This window comes from Poecilia reticulata, linkage group LG20 (assembly GCF_000633615.1).
Source record: "Poecilia reticulata strain Guanapo linkage group LG20, Guppy_female_1.0+MT, whole genome shotgun sequence".
NCBI classification, from domain to species: domain Eukaryota; kingdom Metazoa; phylum Chordata; class Actinopteri; order Cyprinodontiformes; family Poeciliidae; genus Poecilia; species Poecilia reticulata.
In genome coordinates this window covers 10,260,829-10,282,013 of record NC_024350.1, presented here as the reverse complement: position 1 = coordinate 10,282,013, position 21,185 = coordinate 10,260,829, and the positions used below count along the sequence as shown (strand labels likewise).

General features: G+C 40.0%; 3 protein-coding genes across 3 annotated transcripts in view; 1 reads left to right on the top strand and 2 right to left on the bottom strand.

The window, feature by feature from the left end:
- Positions 1 to 10,138: 10,138 nt before the first annotated feature.
- LOC103482441 (sperm-associated antigen 16 protein-like) lies at positions 10,139 to 10,933 on the bottom strand. The gene has a single exon (XM_008438601.2). It carries the CDS (start codon positions 10,879 to 10,881, stop codon positions 10,156 to 10,158), a length of 726 nt encoding a protein of 241 aa, XP_008436823.1. The 5' UTR covers positions 10,882 to 10,933; the 3' UTR covers positions 10,139 to 10,155.
- Positions 10,934 to 10,959: 26 nt separating this feature from the next.
- On the top strand, positions 10,960 to 15,039 carry ndufb4 (NADH:ubiquinone oxidoreductase subunit B4). Its single transcript, XM_008438602.2, has 3 exons — positions 10,960 to 11,171; positions 13,796 to 13,939; positions 14,884 to 15,039. Exons 1-3 carry the CDS (start codon positions 10,995 to 10,997, stop codon positions 14,944 to 14,946), a joined length of 384 nt encoding a protein of 127 aa, XP_008436824.1. The 5' UTR covers positions 10,960 to 10,994; the 3' UTR covers positions 14,947 to 15,039.
- Positions 15,040 to 15,132: 93 nt separating this feature from the next.
- Positions 15,133 to 21,185, bottom strand: part of hgd (homogentisate 1,2-dioxygenase) — a 9,289-nt gene continuing 3,236 nt past the window's right edge. The window contains exons 8-14 of the mRNA XM_008438603.2: positions 21,008 to 21,087; positions 20,605 to 20,704; positions 18,794 to 18,918; positions 16,930 to 17,034; positions 16,717 to 16,843; positions 16,172 to 16,353; positions 15,133 to 15,590 (exon numbers count right to left, since the gene is read on the bottom strand). Of these exons, the coding sequence (XP_008436825.1) occupies positions 15,447 to 15,590; positions 16,172 to 16,353; positions 16,717 to 16,843; positions 16,930 to 17,034; positions 18,794 to 18,918; positions 20,605 to 20,704; positions 21,008 to 21,087 (863 nt within the window). The 3' untranslated portion in view covers positions 15,133 to 15,446. The remainder of the gene's footprint in view (positions 15,591 to 16,171; positions 16,354 to 16,716; positions 16,844 to 16,929; positions 17,035 to 18,793; positions 18,919 to 20,604; positions 20,705 to 21,007; positions 21,088 to 21,185) is intronic.

Genomic DNA, 21,185 nt, shown 5'->3' with positions numbered 1-21,185 from the left:
TATATTTTTGCACAATTCTTTTTTTTTTTTTTTCTTGCTGTCGTATAAGGTTTCGGTAAACTTAAGCGGAGAGTTATAATTAACAAGTCTTTATTAATTAAACATTTTGTACACTTTTATTAAGTGAATTTCTTGCTCTTGATTCTAGAATAAGTTCTATTTTTCTTTTACTGTGACTTAACAGACGTTGCAGGTGTACGGCACGACTGGCACTGGTGGCAACGGGGTGGGCCCAGCAGGAGCTTACAAGAGACCCATTAATCCGTTCAAATTACTGCAGCCAATGGCAAAAAGCTTCCATGTAAGAGAGAGAGAGAGAGAAAAAATCTAAATCAAGTCCAGACCATCTGTTGCAGGAGCTGGACTATTTCAAAAAAAAAAAAATCTAGTGCCATTTTAATTATTTTCGGCCAAAAATGGAAATGCAGTTTAGTCTAGATAGAAAGATGTGCTCAAAATGAGGTCTTTATGCACGGCTGTGAGGTTTGGGCTTATGTGGAAAAACCACCTCTGCATCGCCACGGTGAATGCAAGATTGAAGAACAGAGCTTACCCTGTTTTCATTTCTTGGAAAACAACGCAACCCGTCCAAGGGTTTACTTTGAACAATTTTTCTTGTCTTGTTAAAAATTCATTGCTTGATTTATATATTTTTTTTGTTTCCTATGCCTCCACCAGTTTCCCAAATGTTTGTTCGTTGTTCGGAATAGGTCAGGCTTAGCGATCCAATTTAGTCAGGCTGGAGAAATAACGTCTTTGAAAGTCAAATTTCCACAGATTCGCACCTGTGTTTATGTCTGGACATGACTGGGCTTTTCCAACTTGTTTCCCTCGGTAGCTCTGGCTGTATGTTGAGGGCTTTTACTCTTCTGGAAGGTGAAACTCCACACCATTCTCAAGTCTTCCACCTCCACCATTCTTCACTTTGGAGTTTATGTGTTCAGAATGATGTGTAATGTCAAGATTTTACCATATGAAATGTTGTGCATGTTGGCTAAAAGGTCACATTTTGGACATCTTCTTTATCTAACACTTCTTTCACCTTATCTGTGGAGCTTTGCAGCTCCTCCACAGCTACTATGGGCTTCATTGCTTCTTCTCTGCTTACTCTGTCGGTTAAATTTACGGCAGCGTCTTTATAAGGTCTGCAGTCTTTCCATACTCTGTCCATCTTTTGGATGATGGATTGAAGAGCGCTCCGTGAAACGATCAGAATGTTGTTTCACGACACATCTCTTTAAATGTCTCCACAACTTCATTCACGACCAGTCAGTTGTGTTCCTTGATCTTCAAGTTGTAAAAAAAAAAAAAAAAAAAAAAGTTCAAATAGCAAGAAATACGCTTGAAAAACGCTATATAACTAAATGAGTTGTAAAGACCATGGAGTGACTAATTCACTCCTCATTTTCTGATCAAAGCCTCTACCCTCGATGATGTAAGACGAGGAGTGCTTATGATCCCATTTTTGTGCTTTTTCCAGGCACAGACAGAATCACAACAACACACACAAAAAAATGCTATTTATAAACCTGGCATTTTCCCCCAAAGCACATAATTGGTGCAAAACATGCTTCAGCAGCTCGCTCTGGGAGAAAATAGACAAGCATAAAGCCCTGATGTTGTCATTCAGTCATCACGCAGCCTGAATTAGCAGGATGCGATCAGTCTCAGTCATCCTGGCGACAATCCATCATGGGAAATGGAAATCTGATTTCTCTGACTCACTGATGGAAAAAAAAAAAAAAAGAGACCTTACAAGGAGGACAAGAGACACGCACGCATGTGGTTTTCAGTGATAAAAAAAGCCATCAGGAAATTCCTTGTCTGTATTTGTAAAAGTAAAAGTGGACCCAACACCTCACCTTTAAAGCCGTTGGTAATTCTCAGACTACGTAAAAATAGATTTAAATCGTTCCTGAGTGTTTTTGTAAATCTTTAAATCTAAGTGTGAGTCTGAGTACGTCAACAAGCGTGGCAAAAAGCAAGACCTGTTGTTGTGCACTGCGGTGTTGTCATGGCGTGCGGCTTTGTTTCCGCTCTGCTTCGGCTCAAATCTTTCTCTCCGGAGCAAAACTGATCACAGTCACGACTGACCGAATAATCTGGAAGCTATTAATCTGGAGGTTCTGTGGTAGGAAGTGATGCAGACGGGGGTGGCATCTCAGACTTTCCCATAAAAAGCTCAGTCAGGTTCATGTGTAGTTAGTGGCTTTTGCAGTCAATTTCACCAAGCCCTAGAAGCCACGCTATAAGTGATAGCTTCACTTTGACCATCTCATCCTGAACAACACGCAATGTGGGAGAACTTAGCGATAAACATGTCTGATGAGAGCAGCGGGGATAAATTTGTCCTTCTGGAACCTTTGAGATTTATCCAATTTTTCGCGCTTTTGATTGAGTCCTTGATCGCGACAAAGAAGAACGTGTACACCACAGATAATTATAAATAATCATTAAAAACCTTCGCACTTTTATAGCTCCCTGGATATTTTTTAGTACAAAAGAGACGATGAATATTACCCATGGGTCAAAGTTGACTGTGAAATTGAGTGAAAATGTATTTTATCGACACAGCTTATTAAGAACTTAGCTGTTACATTATTTGATGGATGAATAAATGGAACAACTAAATATACTAATCCTATAAAAAATGTCATTTTAACCTCTCACATCATTTTGGATAGATTGTGTCACACTGAGGATTCAGGGTAGGAGGTTTCTTACAAACCTTTGATCTAAACTCAAGCATGGCTGCATTTATCAGCCACGATAATGGCTGATAAATAATAAACAGTTCAGTTACTCTTCAGTTTGTATCTCATTAAAGGTTTTCCATACGTAAACACATCTTTATGTACATGCTGCTTTAGTCGTTGACTGCAAAATGCACTGTCATTACCCAAATTGTTGTTAACATGTTTAGCTAGTTGTAATTAGTCTATAGTCACTGACTAAAACAATTGGAAACTGTTCTCCAACTTGTGACAGTGGTTTTTAAGACAGGCTTTTCAAAGTACTCTCCAAGGCACTATCCCTTTGAGTAGTATGTAATTAAACCAAAAATAAGTGTCCAAAGCTACTTATCTTCTGCATGTGCTTACTCCTTATATATTACAACAAATTTGCTTCATGTTTAGTTTGTAAATAACTGAAGCTAAAATTTCCTCTGAGCTCTACCACTAGAGGCATCCCAGGGACCACCAGTGTGACATTTAAATTGAAATTCAGAGATGCTGGATATGTATTTGTATTGTAGAAGAAGAGAAGTAAAATTGTTAAGTAAAGGCTGTAAATAATAAAATAAATATGAATAAAATATAGAATAACAAAGAGCAATATTCTTATAATCTGCAACAGTACTTGCAACCATCATTAAAAACATAAACCTGCAAAAAAATAATATAGTGGTAGATAATATGAAATTTGCAAAAACTAAAATAAACAAATGATAAGAGATTTATTATTTCTTTAATAATAAATCTCTTTTGAGAATGAAATTTATTAACTATAAGTACTTTAAGCTTCGACTAAAAGCCATGCTTAACAGGTGTATCTTTAGTTTGCGTTTCAAAATTGAAGTCAGTCTTTAAAAAAAAACAGCTTGTGCAACACGTTGCCTTCATCAAACAAACTGCACTCCCACATCAGAACAGTGAAACTTTGGTCAGCACAAAATAAGAACAGCTGAGAGAAATGAAAATAAGTAACTCAGCATATTTGTCCCAAAAATATGTGTTGGTTTAATTTATCCACTTGTAAAGGTTTAAAATTAAACATGGTGTTTGATGTTCCCCTGAGGTGTGATTCCAGTGTGAATGGAAGTTGAGATGAGGTACTCTCCCCGCTCAATATTCCTGAAGTGTTTCTCATCTGACCTCAGACTGTATAGCCTCCCTTTCAGGATGAACTTGGGTCCTTGTGGACATGTCCTGCCACCTCCCATTAGATCACAAACGGGGCGTTGGCTGTCTCCCCTGTGGTCTTGTCAGTCTGAGCAGCTCTCTCTGAAATCTGTCAAAACTTCCTCTCTCAGCAGTCCCCCTCTGTCACATCACTCTAACTACAATGAGAAAAGAAGAAAATAGTATGAGCTGCACATTAAAATTTACCTTAAAGTAAAATAAAAATTCAAAAACTATAGAAACCCGGTCCTGTAATAAAAATTTAAAATTAAAAATTCAGCGAGAAAAAACCAGCTGCAAAACAAAATCTGTGTTTGAGACCAAAATCCATCCTGTGGATGGATTTCCATTTTCCATTTTCTTGCACCCTTGTCTCTTAGTGGGGTTGGGAGGGTTGCTGGTTCCCATCTCCAGCCAACGTTTCGGGCGAGAGGCGGGGTCACCCTGGACAGGTCGCCAGTCTGTTGCAGGGCAACACAGAGACACACAGGACAAACAGCCATACACACACACTCACACGTAGGGGCAATTTGGAGAGGCCAATTAACCTGACAGTCATGTTTTTGGACTGTGGGAGGAAACTGGAGTACCCAGAGAAAACCCACGCATGCACAGGACCTTCTTGCTGCAAGGCAACAGCTCTACCAACTGCGCCACTGTAGAAGTTAAAACAAAACAAATATATTAAAATAGTGTAGTGATATATGGTTAGACTTGGAAATAACACTACTGAGTCAGTCAGTTTATTTCACAATATGCGGCCCTGATAGCTGAAGGCTACAGAAACGAGCTGAAATCTCACATATTTCTGCATTCTGAGAACGCAGCGCTGTTAGGACGATGGGGAAATGTTTAAAAATGATGAAGGCTGGTCATTGACAGATTTGTAGGTGAAAAGATGAAGTTTGAATTCAACTGTGCTGGGAACACCGGTGCAGAGATTTGAATACAGGAGAAATATGGCATCTTTTACTCGTCCTTATCTGCACTCCAGCTGCAGCAGCAGTTTCAATGAGTTGAAGTTTTCGTAAGGAACTTTCGGATCATCCAGATAATGTCATTTATTTAGGTACGTTTTTAGCTTCATTACAAAACATAGTTGTAATGGTATGGAAACAAGACACGCTCTCGAACAACTTGGTGCATTTATTTAACGTAGTACAGCAAGTACAACTCACCGAACGAGCACAATGGACCTTAACACAGGGGCAGCGTTTCATTGGCTAATGCCCATTTTACGTCACAGCGCAGCTATCACGTGCCTTACCGTCTCACAAACTCATGCTAATGTACATTGTGGACTACCAGACCGACACAAAGTTTTTGCGTCAGGACTCGGGGAAAAAAATGGTTCTCAGTCAGTGGGGTATCTGTACAGGCGATGTCAGGTATCCTGATGGTGTTTGTGGAACTAAAATTCACAGATTTCCAAAATCTAAAACGGAAAGCCTTGCTTGGATTAAAGCTTATGCACGACCACATTTGCTGCTCAACCGTCGTAGGATCAATAAGAACAAAGGATTGTCTACTGGCGTAAGTATTATTGCTTTGCTTTCTTTGTGCTTAGTGAATGAAAGAAAGAAAGTCAATAATAAACACATCCATTATGAAAACCTTTTAGCCAAGTACAGCATAACAGCAGTACCGATACAACTTCTACATCCCGAAGCCTGTCTGTTACAGCCTTACGTTAGCTGAACAGATCAATATGCAATGTGTACCGTATCTGACATACATTAAAGATTTTATTTCACCTGAAAAGGCTTTTTACTAAACTGTAATCGTGTTAGCCACGYTAGCACCSAGTACYGTGTATMAGKCSTAGGCACATTCGAACCCTCAAAACCATKAATGCCCGACTTACCCAGCCTTGCAAGAACAATAGGCATCAGTGATCTTGTCCACAACTATATTTATGCTGAGGGTGTGAGAATCTGCTGTTTTTCTCATCGACCGGTAGCATTTAGCTGCGACGCGCACAATGTTGGAGGCATCGCGTGGCTAAAACACCTTGATGTTGTCCAAAAATGATGACATGAACTTGTTGGTTCCCTTGTCCATTGTCGTGGCTGATATTTTGTGAAAATCCGGCAGAAATGCTACACTAATCGACTCAGAAATACTCTGCAGAGAATGAAAAATGCCATGTTTAGACATTGGAGCTAAGCTGTTAATGTGAGACATGTAGTCACGTGGGACTTTCAAGGGGCGTTTCTGGGCGGAGCTTGGTAAGGTCCATGCCGTTACTCCACCTAATGGCGTGGAGTAGTATTACGCAACACAACATCAGCGCTCCAGATTTTAGTAATGTTGCGTAGGCAGAAGAAAGCCGGAAATAAGACTTTGGGGGGCCGGAGGTTCTGTTGGGTGATGGAAATATGTTAGTCAAAAGTATTTCCTACAATTGAACTTGAAGCCAAGACTGTACCATGAACAGAAACTGAGAATAGTATGTTAATATAATGTTCTAGAGGGTTGGAAACAATAATTTCTATTTATTCCATAGTTATGGATATTTCAGGCCTTCACATTCAATTGTGCTGTTGGTAAATGGTAGATGTCAGGTAACCTCACAGACTGATAAAGCTTTCTCACCAGCATGCAGATATTAATGCTGGGGATTGATGCTACTTGAATACACCAGTTAAAAAGTGTCAGCTCTAGCACTGAACCATGGGGAACTCCATGTAGCAGTTATTTTTATTATGTACAACAAAAAGTTCTATGACTTTGTTTAAGATAACTTTAAAACTGTTAAGTCACAGTTTTTAAAAACATACATAGCCACAGTTTTGATTGCAATATATTCGCAAGCTTCAATAAGGGTGTGGCTAAAATTTGTTATTTTTTTAAAGGACCAAGCAAACATTTTTCTGGAGTAAAGATTGTATTTAGCAAAGTGACGAACATATTTCCTTATTCTGTAGATGTTTTGCCATTTTTTTATTTTGTTGCAGCCTAAAACAACTAGACTTAAAAGATTTGATTGTCTAGTTGAACAATTACTTTGTCTCTAACAATTACTTTCATTGCCCAACGTACTACAGTAATATAGAAACTTTTGTTGTTGGTAATCTTCAAAGTTGTTCTTATCCTTGACATTACACAGAGAGGTAACGGATGTACAGTCTTTGTGCAAAGGTGAGCAGAGCCGAGTAAAATTTGCAGGATTTTGTCAGTTCTGTCTCCGAGTAGTATTTCTCTGTAGCTCTCCTTGAAAATGATTGATGTCTCTGAATAACATCTACCAGCCACAGTGTCCTGCATACATTATTAAAGCAGAAAATACAACACAGTTAAACTCGCCGCCCCCCGTATCCGCAGCAAAAAACTGATTTGTTTGAAGATGGGTGCTCACGGGCATAGTAAAATGACTGCATAAATAAAGATTGGAAAATGAAGGGAGATAATTAACGGAAGTTACAATTTACAGCCTGCATAGATGGGATTAAGGGTAGAAACCGTGCGCCAAGGCAGGGATGTTTCCTACATCTGCGTGAGCCCGAGCCAAGGTTGAGGAGAAAAAGTGCTTCCTTGTTCTCCTTTCCCTTCAGATTGATAAAAAGGTCACCGCAAGCTTTGAAGTGGACAGAGCTGTCAGGGGAGGGAAGCCGAGAGGAACACGTAGAGAGTCGGGCAGGCGGGGGGGGATGAATTGCAATCAGACTGCAGCCTTCGAAGATTGAGCCTCAAAGAGCATCGTACTGGTACACATTAGGTCATTGTCTATGAGCAACCACTTCAGTGAACTCCGAGTAGAGAAGTAGCTGTAATATGTGGTTGGAAAAAGTAACTGGTTTGTCCTTTTTGAGTCAGTCTTGCATGCGCTCATTTGAAAAAAGAAAAATAGCAACCAAAGCAACACAAAATAACCTCAGATTACAGAGCATGATTAAGTCTGACGGAGGGACACAGAGCGGAGATAGGAATCACGTGGGGCTTTTTCGTTCCCTTATCTCTTAGACAGAGTAACATCCCTATCTCTGTTGAGTTTGCACAATAACTGCATCGGCAATAAATGTCAGTCAGAATCACAGATAAAGAACTAAACACCCATCCTCTGCAGAGAAGACGTACAAGGTGAGGAAGAAGAGGAGAATGAAAAGGGAGGGGGATCAACCACACAGTGATTAATTGCTCCCGAAGCTCAAAAACTCTCCATAGTTCAGCTTCTCGACCAAGAGGCTGAAGAGGACCGGCCGGGGCAGAAGCACATTAACGTTTCATTTTCTGATCCTAAATCTGTCCCTGGAACGGACTGTAGTCTCACATTGAATTTTTATTTCAGAGTCATAAATAGATCTTTCAGGGCAGCAGAGCAGGCTGGCACTTTGGCGTTCCCGAGAGGACAATAAATCATTTGGTCATACGTACTGCAGCGGTGCCCCAGTCCCCGGATCAAAGAGTTTTCTCTGCATCTCTGCACCACTCCGCTGCCCAAGAATGAAGTTCAAAATTGGAGCGGCTGCAAGAATCAAGAGAGAGAACATGCGCTGCTTTGTGTTTTGAATGATCATCAGTTTTTCAGTTTAGCATTCATCCTGCAGACGGATATAAAGGGGCCTTAGAAAAATATTCTTCTACCCGCACATCTGACCCCATTATAAAGGAAGACGTTATTGCATTATTTTAACGTTTTTACAGTAAATCGAACCACGGTAGCTTGTCATTGCGAAATGAAAGAAGAAATGACATGAAATATAAATCTGAAAGGTTAAGTGTCTGTTTGTATTAAGACCCAAAGTATATCAACGTGTCACAAAGGTCCAGTCAAAGTCCAGACCTAAATCTGATTGAGGATCTATGGTAAGACTTGGAAGTTGATATTCACAGAACTTGAGCTTGAGCAATCTAGCAAGAAACAATGGACAATTTTTTTTGAGTAGCAGGTAGAGACATACCTCATAAGACTGTACCTGCAGTGAAACGTGATTCTTTGATGTATTAGTTCAACTCGGCTAAAAACAAATTTGTGCAAGATTTTCTTTTTTATTGAAAACTGCGTCCTTCAGTTTCCACCTCGCAATGACACTTGTTTCTATGTATCTGTGACATAAAAACACACTAAAATATATTGACGTTTGTGGTTTTAATGACAAAGTGTGAAAACATCAGACACCGTAAAGTGTTTTAACTTTAAATTTATTCATCTTCAACAGATATCAAAAAAGGTTGTAGGTTGATCGAGTCTCGCTATGCCCGGCATATTATCAAGACTACAGTAAAACAACAGCACACTGATGGAAACACTAGAAATGCCTGGTCCTCCTGCAGGGAGGAGAATACTACACCAACATGGTTAATATTCTCATAAATTCATAAACCTCTCAAAGTAATTTAGATCTGTTTTTGTAATATTAGCTGAAAAGTATTTGCGCTCTGTGGAGTCTAATAAGCATGCTTATTTCTACTCAAAGCCACACGATCTTACAGGCATCAGTGATGTGAGAGAAATCACATTTGAAATCTACATGTACTCTTTTTTTTGTGCTGCTACAACTTCTGAATGGGTTTTCCACTGTGTAAAAAATAGGCAGAGCTTGATGTAGACCGCCCTCTTGTGGTTAAAAACAGAACTTCTCAACTAAAACAAGACAAAATATCTGTGAAACATAAAAAAAAACAAAAACAGATGGACACAGTTAATCTTGAATTACATACAGGAAATCAAAAACGTTACTTTTTTTTTAAAGCAAAATGTAGCTTTTTATTTTGTCAAAACATTGTTCCCTGTAATTGTTTCCGTTCTTTCTTTTTTGTTTGGTGAATGTTTTTTAGTGTTTTGTTAATGTTAAGATTTAAGAGGCCATGATTCATACTTTCTTTTATTTGCGATAAATTGTTTAATACATTTCCTAATTATTGTCATTGTGAGGTTATTTGAGTAACCGAAAGCGTGGCGATTGTGTAAAGGTTCGTGAAATGGTGTTCCTGTTACTGCTAATGCGGATTTTTAAAGATTGTAGTTATTTAAAAAAAAAAAAACAGTAGAAGCTTGCTGTCAGCATAACTCCTCTCAGACTGAAAGTCTTACCAAAACGCTAACAGTTTTCTTCTAACTTTTTCAACTTAAAGTTTTGATTGTAAACCTTTAACCACTGCATTAAGACGGACAACAAAATTATTCATCTTAACATTGCATTACTAATTACATTTATCGTGTATTGGAAAACTTTATCCGACAACGACCTTATATTTCACCTATCCAAAAAATTTCCAATAATGAATAAAGCACATTGTTATGAAGTTACATTTATTTCAATGAACCACTGCTTTCATTGGTGGTCTGAGATGGGGCGGCAGCCAGTCGGGCCGCCTGATTGTCCCCCTGCAGTAGCGCTTTGTCCCTCTCCAGCGCCACCTGCAGGACCTGCTTTGACAACGCCTGGTATTTGTCGCTCATCTTCTTTACTTCAGGCTGGTAGCCCTCACACTGCAGTTTCAGCTTTTTTATGTCCTCAATGAGTTTGTTTTTCTCTCCGACCAACCGTTGATGCTCCAGCCGGTGGGCATCTTTGGCTTTCTTGGCCCCTTGCAGGGCCTCGGCTGCGACAGCGGCCGCCTGCCTGTATTCCTCCTTCTCCTGCCAAGCATTTTTCAGCTCTCCGGCCAAATGCTGGTTCTGAGTGTACACTTTCGGGATCAGGTCGATGTGCTTCGCATCCACCTCTCCTTTCTGCAGTAGCTCAGACCATTCCGCTTCAAAACACGCCAAAGTCCCCATCATGCCGTGTTGGAAAAGGAAATTCAGTAAAAAATCAAACACTGAAAGCTGTTGGTGAGCGACGCTGGGCCTCCGATTAATTGAAGCGACCGCCTCTGCTCGGTCCTGGATGGCTTTCTCTGTCGCTTCCAAGTCTTCTTCGTGTCCTTCTTTTGCGCTCTGATCATCTTTTAGAACGTCCGCACACTCCAGGCCATCTCCATCCTCCGTTGATTCTTTGCGAGGTACTTTTCCATTTTTGTCAGGAGTGTTCATCTTTTCACTTGAACGTTGCGAGGAAAAAAAAAGGTGTTTTGAACGTTGTCGTGGTTACGACGCGAGACTAGCAACGCGAGATTTTACATACTCTCGTTTCTCACCAAACAATCATGGCGGACTACCGAGAGGCGCCCTTGGCTACTCGGCCGAAAACACTGGACCCAAATGAATATTTCAATCTTTCTCCGGACTACAGGCGTGCAGAGGAGGAGCGGGCAGCACTGCGAGCCAACCTAAAGAGGCAATACCAGTTGCAGCTGAACAACCCGCACAGGACCGAGCTCATTGTAAGTGGCTAAGTTAGCATATTAGCAACCAAAGTCACCTCTGATTTAAGGAGAGCTAAATGCTACTGACGGTTAAATGTTATGACCGAACCTGTACAAAAAGTGCTCAGTATCGAGTATTTGTTAAATTTGTATTTATTTCCTATTGCTATATATGGTTATAAATGCAGCTCTAACAATTATGTTTGAATGTTGAAGTTTTCCAAGCAACTTCAAGCTAGCCATAATAATGAAGAGGTCCGTCTTTAGAAAAGGAGGTCTGAGCAGATATTTATCAGAGATAAATGAATAACAAAAACATTTTCATTGGGTTTATATGCGTTATTTGACTATTGTCATTTCCTCTCGACAACCATATGGAATGGAAAAAGAACGAGATCCATAAATTAACTGATTTAAAGCTGCAGTATGTAACTAAACGGTTTGTTTGTTTTTTCATATTTGTTAAAACTGTCACCATGTCGTGACAGAACATTATGTGGCAGGTAATTTGTGAAAAAATTGATTTCCTCCAATAGTAGCTGAGCTACTATTTCAGTCTGAAGAAAAGCACTGCACCCGACCAAGTTCAACCAATCGGAGCCTAAATGAAGCTCTAAATGCGTTCAATCAATGCTGCTAAATGTGACAAATCACTTACTGTTGCACGAAACTGTTTTATCCGCTCTCATTGATGGTGATGCTAACTAGACTGTGCATACATGACATTCTCTGTTTGCTACAGCAGCACAGCAGAGATGAAGTGGGGGACAATTATGAGCACCAACATATCGTATTGTGATTGACAGCGCTAAAACCCGCCTCCTACCTCTTATTGGTTGTTTCTAGTTAGCACCGGGCAAAGGTAAAGAAGCTAGGTCTTTTTCACAGATTATCTCTCTCATACCATCCTGTCATAACAACAAATTTTGCTGGCCGATAAATTTTCCCAAAACTTATTGCGATAAATTATAATTTGTTGTTTTGAGACTGTTTTCAAGTAATAAAATGGCTTAATAATGCAGGACACGTCATCGTCAAAGATCAATACATTTTAAATTCTAATGAACATCAAACACTGAAAAGAACAATTATCAATTCATTTTCTTACACCCTTGTCCCTTGGTGGGGTTGGGAGGGTTGCTGGTGCCTATCTCCAGCTAACGTTCTGGGCGAGAGGCGGGATACACCCTGGACAGGTCGCCAGTCTGTCGCAGGGCAACACAGAGACACACAACCATGCACACACACTCACACCTAGGGACAATTTGGAGAGGCCAATTAACCTGACAGTCATGTTTTTTTTGGACTGTGGGAGGAAACCGGGGTACCCGGAGGAAACCCACAGGGAGAACATGCAGACTCCATGCAGTAAGGCTGGGAATCGAACCCAGAACCTTCTTGCTGCAAGGCAACAGCTCTACCAACTGCGCCACTGTGCAGCCCCCTGAAAAGAACAATTAAATATCAAAAATGAATTAACAAAGCAATAGAAACAACAAAAGGAATTGTGAAATATCTGTAAACAAAGGTGTCTTTACACACTTATGTTTACATACTAAATGGGTTCAGTTCACGTTGGACAACATAACAATGACAGTAATCCACATGCTATTTCTTACATGTTGGCTAAGCTTAGCATTGATGCTAATTTTTAGCCTCAGAATGCTAGGTTCCAACCGACCGGCACATTTTGGCAGGCCCCGTTTAAATTTCTTCAGAATGTTTTTCCTTCTAATCTCCTGGAGCCTTCGCTTCCAGTGGTCCATGCTTAATGTTATAAACGACATGTCACCAAGAAATATAGTGACTACTTGTCACTGGCAGACTGACTGATTACCCGCTTACAGCCACATGTAATGCTAATTATAGAACACACCTCAGTTTAACATATTGCAGTTATATGGTGAAATTATTTTCAGTCTTTTCTAGAGGTTGCATTACTTTTATCCAGGCCTTTTTCTTTTTTTAAATTTTTTTTTTAACTTTTCTTCCTTGGTTTATGTAACCACATTTTAAAACCAACATCTGATATTTATGAGTTAATTTTCTGTCATTTTTTATGTTGTGTTTTTTTGCTAGTTTCAAGTTATTTCAGTGATCTTTGTGGGCTTCATAATCATTAGCAGAGGGGTTCCAACCATTTATTTCCTGTGTGTACATTGCAAAAAGAATGTGAAGAAACTTAGCTGACAATGTTCTTGGACTGTAAACACATCAATAAGAAGATCTTTGATTTTCTTTTATTATTATTATTATTATTATTATTTCAGTTAAAGCACATTTAACACATTTTGCTTAGTATCATTATTTTTTTTACTTTTAAAGAAAGTTTACTCTGAGTTTTTACGTGTTGATTACTATTTTTCTTTCAGCAGAAATAAAACAGGCCTCAAAAAAGTTGGAGTTGGCATGAAACAATTTTTTTCCACAATAATACGTTAAAAGAACAATTTTTTGTCTCAAAATCATTTAGAAAATGAACCTACAATTCCAACTACAGCCATTCATGTTCCAAAAAATACTTTATTGATTACAATTAATTACCAGTTAAGCTGTTGTTGTTTACTAAATAAATGACTAAGTAAATCCTAATCTGATGTTTCTTTTAACTGAAATATCACTGCAAATGTCTGTGTTTGTAGGAAGACCCTGCCCTGACGAGGTGGGTGTACGCACGAGCCAATCCGTACCCTCACTTCAGACCCACAAAGAAGACTTCTCTGCTTGGTGTAATGTTTGGAGTGGTGCCTCTGTTTGCCCTCTACTACATCTTCAAGACAGACAGGGTATGAGACAAGAGGCCCCTCTGCCTTCTCTTTGCTTTATGTTTTACGGACAAGTTCAACCATGGACCTACGTGTCTAATGTTTATTAGATATTAACATAATCTGCATCATTCTTTAAGGTTAACTGCTTTATTTAAAAATTGTAGATATAAATATAGTAATTGGTTTAATTTATGATTAATTTCATTAACACGTTTTTACCATATTATTTATTTTAACTTTCTGTCACATAAATTCCTAAAATAAAAACGTGCCGTATGCATGAATAAAAGATGTATTTAAACAAAATATCGTGTTTAAAGAAAGGAATAAAATAATTTGGACAGTATATAAAGATGAAGTATTTGTGCTGTCCAAACTTTATTTGCTGTTGATATTTATGTTTACTTGCCATGTTACTTTACCAGTTCGGTTATCTTTGTTGGCATGAGACTTTGTCGTTTATGTTACAGTACTAAGAACGTCTGACGAATCAAATCCATCATCCGGACAGTTTACATGAACACTACTGCTGCCTACAGACCTTTTGTAGACTTTGAGTTTTTACACGGGAATTATATTTTTAGACAAACCAAAAAGCGATCGGAATCAATGTTCCTTCTGAGACACAGATCGGATTACATTCAAAATAAATGCTTAGTTCGAAATCTCCCCGCTTCCATTGTCATGGAGATTTACCCTGTAAATCGTAGTCAATTGAAGTTCCAGCGAAAATTTGCTGCCGTTGTCTCACTGTGCCGGAGCCATCATGCTCGCCTCTTCCCCCTCGTCTCTGCTGGGTGGAGGGGAAAAGAAAACTGCTTTGAAATCACAAAATGCTCACTCATAAAGCACATCGTTGAGAAAATGTCCAGAAGGTGAAGGGGTGTAGTGAGGGGAATGATGTGTCTTTGTTGCTATGGAAACTGTACCAGCCAGTCATCTGTTTGTCGTCTGTTTTACAGGATAAGAAGGAGGAGATGATTAAGGCCGGAACCCTCAATCGCAAGTTCAGTTTATCGTATTGAGCTTCAGTACAGAAAGTTCCTCCTGTGACATCCCCGAAATGTTGTTGTGTGTAATTATAATAAAAAAATAAATAAAATGTTATTGTTCAACAGTTACGTGGGTTTGATTTCAAAGGAGAAGTGGTGTGGTGAAAAGTAAAAAAAAAAAGGTTCTACAAGTCAAAAAAGCAAGAAGTGAATCAACAGTTGCATTAATAAGAGCTGTTTATCAGTAATATTTAATTTATATAGTAAGTAACCTGTAACAATAAGGGGAAGTGATTTTTGTTTTTGTTAAAAAAGGCATTTTTGCTGGAAGCCCATTCTTCTTCACATTTACCCAGCGTGTATTATGACACCAAATGATTTTAATTTGTAACTTTAAGAAGTAAAAACGACACCACGTACTGCAAATTGTGGTTTCCATTTTTCGGTTGTTGCTCAAACCACTTTTTTATTTTTTTAAATCATCTTCTGTATTTTGATCCAAATTTTTGTATAAGTTGCTGGGGATTTTTTTGCTACTGCTTCCTTGGCTTCCAGTTGGGGTTAAAGTGGCTGCGCAGTGGCTCCCAGCACTGGTAGTAAGTCTTGTCCAGTCTCTGGCACGTTTGCAGACCCCACTTGGTCACAGCCATGCTGAAGGAAGACTCGAACATGAAAGCCTGAAAGGAGGAGAGAACACCAGTATATGATCTAATTAACCATACTAACCATATGTACTGATCAGTTCCCGTATATTCAAACACATGCATGCTCTACTTAAAAACACTTGATTAAATATTCCTAAACAAGTTGCGTATGAACGACACACTTTGTGTCTTGATGGTTTCCTCTCAGTTCATGTTGATAATGGACTGGATAAACGTAGCTCCTATGACGCTGCCATCTGAGATTAAGGGCCAGATGGTTAAAACTAAAGGAAATGATTGTTCCGAACAAGAGAAAAGACCCCAATTACATATTTAACCTGGGTCTGCAGTGCATAAAGCAGGCAAACATTAACCTTCTGAAATGGCCCTGACCTCAAACAAGCTTTGTGCAAAGAAACCACAAATTCAACTGAGCTGTACCATTTTTATCAAATATCCAGACAGAATTATGCCAGGAATTTGCTTAGAAAATGTTTAACTTGCTAAAGGACATTATTTAAGGATTAAAGAAAGTCCAGAATAAATAGACATAATCAACATAAGGATCACCGCCCATCTTCAATGCATATAAATTCCTCTGTATGAAGTTTTACCATGGTTCCTTCAGCAACCCGCTCTGGTTTCAGCTCAGCAGTGCTGTTCTTCTCGAAGCAGTCAGCGTCCGGGCCGTGAGGGGTCATCATGCTGTGCAGGCTGCCTCCCCCAGGCAGGAAACCTTCCTCTTTGGCCTCATAATGGCCCTTGATCAGCCCCATGAACTCACTCATGCAGTTACCTGAAACGACAAGCAGGAGGCAGTGTAACACAGCTCCTCGTTGAGGAACAGAGAGCGGGGTTCCCCACTAGATGGCCTTAATGAGCTGTGGTGAAAACAGACAAAAGATCCTGGCGTGTGAAGTGAGTCATTCAGCCAGGTAGGGACACTGTGTGTGTCACTAGCTGGTAAATGAATGTGTTAGCTTCTAGCTGGGTTGCTTAAATCCACAAAATATCTCGGAAAGAGCACATTGTGACATTTCCATCCGAATTCATTTGCAAAATGTGACCCTGCCGCGCTAAAGCAGGCGCGTACATAATTCATAAAGGAAGCATTTGTTATCGCAAACAATCAGACCAAGTGTGGGTGCTGAGTTCTTACGGTGGTAATACGGCGGACGGAAGGTGTTGTCGGCCACCCCCCACCTTGGGGGGAAGATGACAAAGTCGGCAATGGCCACACCTGGTTTTGTGGATTTGGCGGTCAGCACGGTGAAGATAGATGGATCCTAGAGAGGAGTGTATACATGTTTCTGTCAGGAAATGGGATAAACCCAGACGGAGTGCCAGGGCTCTGTTTGAGTCACCAACATACCGCATGGTCAAAGGCCACACAGTTGATCGCCATGAAGTTCTTCAAGTTGTATTTGTACGGTGTGTAGTTCCCGTGCCAGGCAACGACATTGAATGGAGAGAAATCCTGCGTGTGAAAGCACAAAACAAATAAGAGAAGCCTACCTGAGCAACAAACACAAAAGACGTTAAATTGAGCTTTTCACAGGGAAAGGGGGGGAACAATGAATAATGTCTTTGTAATCTTAAATTCCAAGAAAAGTACTTCTTGACATAAAGAGAGGGAAAAAAAATGGCCATAATGAAAATTGTAAGAGGGTGTTGCTTCTTTCAATCTTTCTTCTCTTTCATTCCCCTCCCGGTTCTTTGTGAAACGAGGCACCAGGTATTATGGGGTAATTGGCTTCACAATCAAACTTTCCCAAACTTTGAGCATTTTGACGCTCGCCGCGGTGCAGTTATTGGAGGAGAAGGGTGGGCTTCGGCAAGTGTGGGTGTAGAGATATTTCTTTATCTTGATTGTTAAAAGCACAGCAATTTTATATAGTTTCTCTGTTCTGATAATGTCACTGCGAAAAAGACATTCAACAGAAGCTCTGAAATCAATATAGTTCATTACAACTGAAGCTGCTGCCAGGCTGACCTCCATGCTCCTGCGTGCGCACCGGGGCGTTTCTACACATAATGCCGGGGTCTTTCTTTTTTTCTAATTAATAAATTGAAATAAAACAAAATCAATTACAAATTTGAATAAATAGCTAACAATAGCTAAAAATAAATATATATAAAAATAAAAAAAAAGGTGTTACTTTATGCATCCAATTGTCTCTAGTTATCATGGAAAATGGCCTTTTGAGCAACCCCGGTGCAGGTAATTTCTCGGACATTCATCTGTGAAAACTCCCCTACATTCGATTAAAATAAAGACGGGGGAGTGGGGAGGAGGGAGTGGAGGGAGGAAAAATGAAGGAGAACAACTTCGCACACACACATGAACACAGAACACAAACATATTGGCCCAGTCAAGCAAATAATAAGTTAATTTGAGCAATTTTAGCACTCTGCGGGTGAACAAAACAGCAGGACCAGACAGGAGCGGCAGCATCTTCCCCTGAGATGAGGCCCTCTGTCAACCACGTCTTGGTTTTCCAGCCTCACTCTCCAGTTTCAATGAACTGGGAGCGGAGTGTCACCACTCACTCACCCCCAGAACATAATCCCCCAAGAAGAAGAGAAGGGCTCCAAAAATTAGGAAAGCTCTGTTTTGCTTCAAAAAAAAGAAGATAGTATCATGCTCTTGTATATTGTTTGTATAGGTAATTACCGAGTGGCTTGACATGATTATAACCCCAAATCCTTTTCCTCTAAAATAAGAAAAACACACAAACAAAGCAAAAAAAAAAAAAAAAGTCCTTATGTGTCGATCCAATTATTCGCCCAACGGGAAATTCAGGAGAGGGAGGATCATTTCCTGAGTGAAATATGGTGAAATTAATGCTTTACTTGCGAAAAGGTTTTTCCTGCTAAGCAAAGCCTCGCAGGTACGCCGTCTGCGGCACCAGAATGCCTTAACTAATTACAAGTGATTAAGACTCATAAGGGAGTCGAGGCGGAAACCGAGTGAAAGGATAACAGCTAACGCTTGGATATTAAATCATCAGGGATGGCAATTCAGCCGGCAGGAGCAGCTAATGGATCACATGCTTCACTTGGACCGTTTCCTGTTAGTCACAGTGGCACTTTGATGGTGTTTACTGAAGCAAACTTAAACCTAAATAGGGTAATAGGGCAAAGTGTTCAACACGAGCGATTGTCCGCTCTCAGACGGTGTGTACGTGGGCAATTCTTGCTGCGGCACACGGAGAGTTGCATGTGACAATAAGCACCTGCTGGCAGGCAAACAGTTTCCCTTGATACTTGTTGATGACGGTGTAGCCAGAGGGCACTTTGCGGTCCTCGTACCAAGCAACCGGACACAGGAAGTCTCTTGGGTTCGCCAGACCATTGGCTCCTGCAAAACATGCATACATGACTGCATTGGACAGGCTGTACACAATAGAAAAAGCATGACAGTGTTTTGCAGATCAAGTCGATGTTTACTGAGAAATAGAGGAAGTATAGGTGTCTCTAGAAAGTTGATAAAGGGGCGGCTGATGATCTTGGAGTGGTACACTAGCAGCCGTAAAGGAAATTCAAAGGTTTATGTTGTACGTGTCGATTGCATCTACAAATTTTATATCAATTGGTTCATCAGAAATACATTTACAGAGAAAAACATTAAACTGTTCAACGCTTATTTATTCTGTGATATTTATTAGGAATTATAGATAGGTACTGTCAAAATTAACTCAATTGAAATGCATTGTTTGAATGACACGCACCACGTGTAGAGTACAATGAACCCAATCTTTATTTGTAAAGGGCCCCGCTTGTTTCAGTTATTTTCTGCAAGTCGTTCTCTTGTTTTCCTCTTCAAATGTGTTGCTTTGATTGCTGGCACCCCAATTAATTGTTGTAAAGAATAAATGTAACAATGGTTTAATTTGATAATAATATGTACCAACTTTAAATTTGTATCCCTGACAAGATAGTACAACAGTCAGGCTAAGCAGAAGTGGATTTACCTTAAGAATGTTCTTGTTGCAGGAAAATGGATGCTTTCTTAACTTCCTCATATTGTTCCTATAGCCAGGGTGATTATTTAAGTTTAAAGTAATCGCTACTGGAACAAACTAGTCCGGATGAGGTTTCAAAATTAAACTGCCGGTGAAATAATAACTTACATCTTGGTTTCAGTAAGTTTCATTACCAACCCTTAGATGCTTAGAACCCTTAAAAGCTCTTTCTGTCCAAGCATTGCAACAAAAAAAAGCCAAAAAGAAAAAAGACACAAATACCATAATGAATATGAAACTACGCATAGTGGAGGCTCTATGATGATGTGGGTCTGTTTTGTTTCCAAAAGACTTTGGGATCTAAAGGTACTTATTTCTTTGAAATACCAGGGCTGTTAAATCTAAATAAATTTGTTCGACTCCCCCGGAAAACTGAAAACGGGTCATCTTAACGAATAATGATGCAAAGCACTCAGCCAAATCAGCAAGGAAACAGTTTGCCAGACACAAAATCAGCCTAATACCCAAATCTAAATCTTACAGAAAACTTGTAGGCTGAGCTGAAGAAAAGAAGATAAGAAGAACGCTCCAATATCCCTCTCTCTGTGCGCTCTAACCTAGTAAAAGGTGGATGAGTGAGTGCAGACCTGTCAGCAAAAAGAGGATTGTACAAAGTGGGCATTGATTTCTGCTTTCAATTCAAAGAGCTCTTGCTGTAGTGAGAGTTAGTTTTTTTGTTGTTTTTTATTTCCTATTCTGTTTATATAGAATTAGAATATTGCTATGCATTTACATTAATACCTGTACACAATACAGAAGACGCTCGTGTACATTTGCACGTGAACCTCCAAAAAGCCTGAGGCGTAAGCACATAACCGATGGCCAAGTTTGTGGCGGTTCAGCCTGAGCTGCTGATGCTAGCATGATTTCAAGAGATAAGTGTCAACAATTTAGATAACAATAGCACGTTTCAGGAAGGCGAGGCAAAGTGGCCGATGTGCGTTTTTAAAAGAAGAATGAACACATATGGTATGTTTTCATCCTTCCTTATCTACACTTAGGAGTATCATCCAAACACAAACCTATAGGCCCCAGGTCAGGGAGCTCAAAGTGGGCCCCATACACCTCAAGGATGTAGCCTCTGGTTTCTCCGAACACATCCACGCTGAAGCGCATCCCTTGCTGGAAAAATAAAAACAAGAAAAGTGGCAGTTAGAGGAGATTCGGGGCTGTTATGTAGCAAATGTGGGCTGTATCAGTGCTGAGGGGGACTAATCGTCTGCGTTTGGAAAAAAAAAACCCCAAAAAAACACATGTGCCGCAGTCACAATCCAGACGTCCAAAGCCTGAAACCTCTTTCCACTATTATCTACTTTTAAGGTCACTCTTGAAAAGTGCCAAACCACAGCTTTCTAAATATGGTAAGAGGAGAGTGGGGGCAAATACAGTAGCAGATGGAAAAGCACTGGAGAACTCAAAGCCCACCTGGATGACACAGATCTCGTTGGGCTCGACCATCATCTTCCCGAACTCTGTGGTGATCAAGACCTCGCCCTGCTGCGGGACTGGAGAGAGAGAGAAAGAGAGAGAGAGAGAGAGAGAGAGAGAGAGAGAGAGAGAGAGAGAGAGAGAGAGAGAGAGAGAGAGAGAGAGAGAGAGAGAG

What these genes read in the sequence shown, in the direction of transcription:
- LOC103482441 (XM_008438601.2), bottom strand. Translation starts at nt 10,881, where the DNA reads ATGAACACTCCTGACAAAAATGGAAAAGTACCTCGCAAAGAATCAACG.
- ndufb4 (XM_008438602.2), top strand. Translation starts at nt 10,995, where the DNA reads ATGGCGGACTACCGAGAGGCGCCCTTGGCTACTCGGCCGAAAACACTG. An exon ending in CGCACAGGACCGAGCTCATT is followed by an intron (nt 11,172 to 13,795) that starts GTAAGTGGCTAA and finishes CTGTGTTTGTAG; the next exon opens with GAAGACCCTGCCCTGACGAG. An exon ending in ACATCTTCAAGACAGACAGG is followed by an intron (nt 13,940 to 14,883) that starts GTATGAGACAAG and finishes TCTGTTTTACAG; the next exon opens with GATAAGAAGGAGGAGATGAT.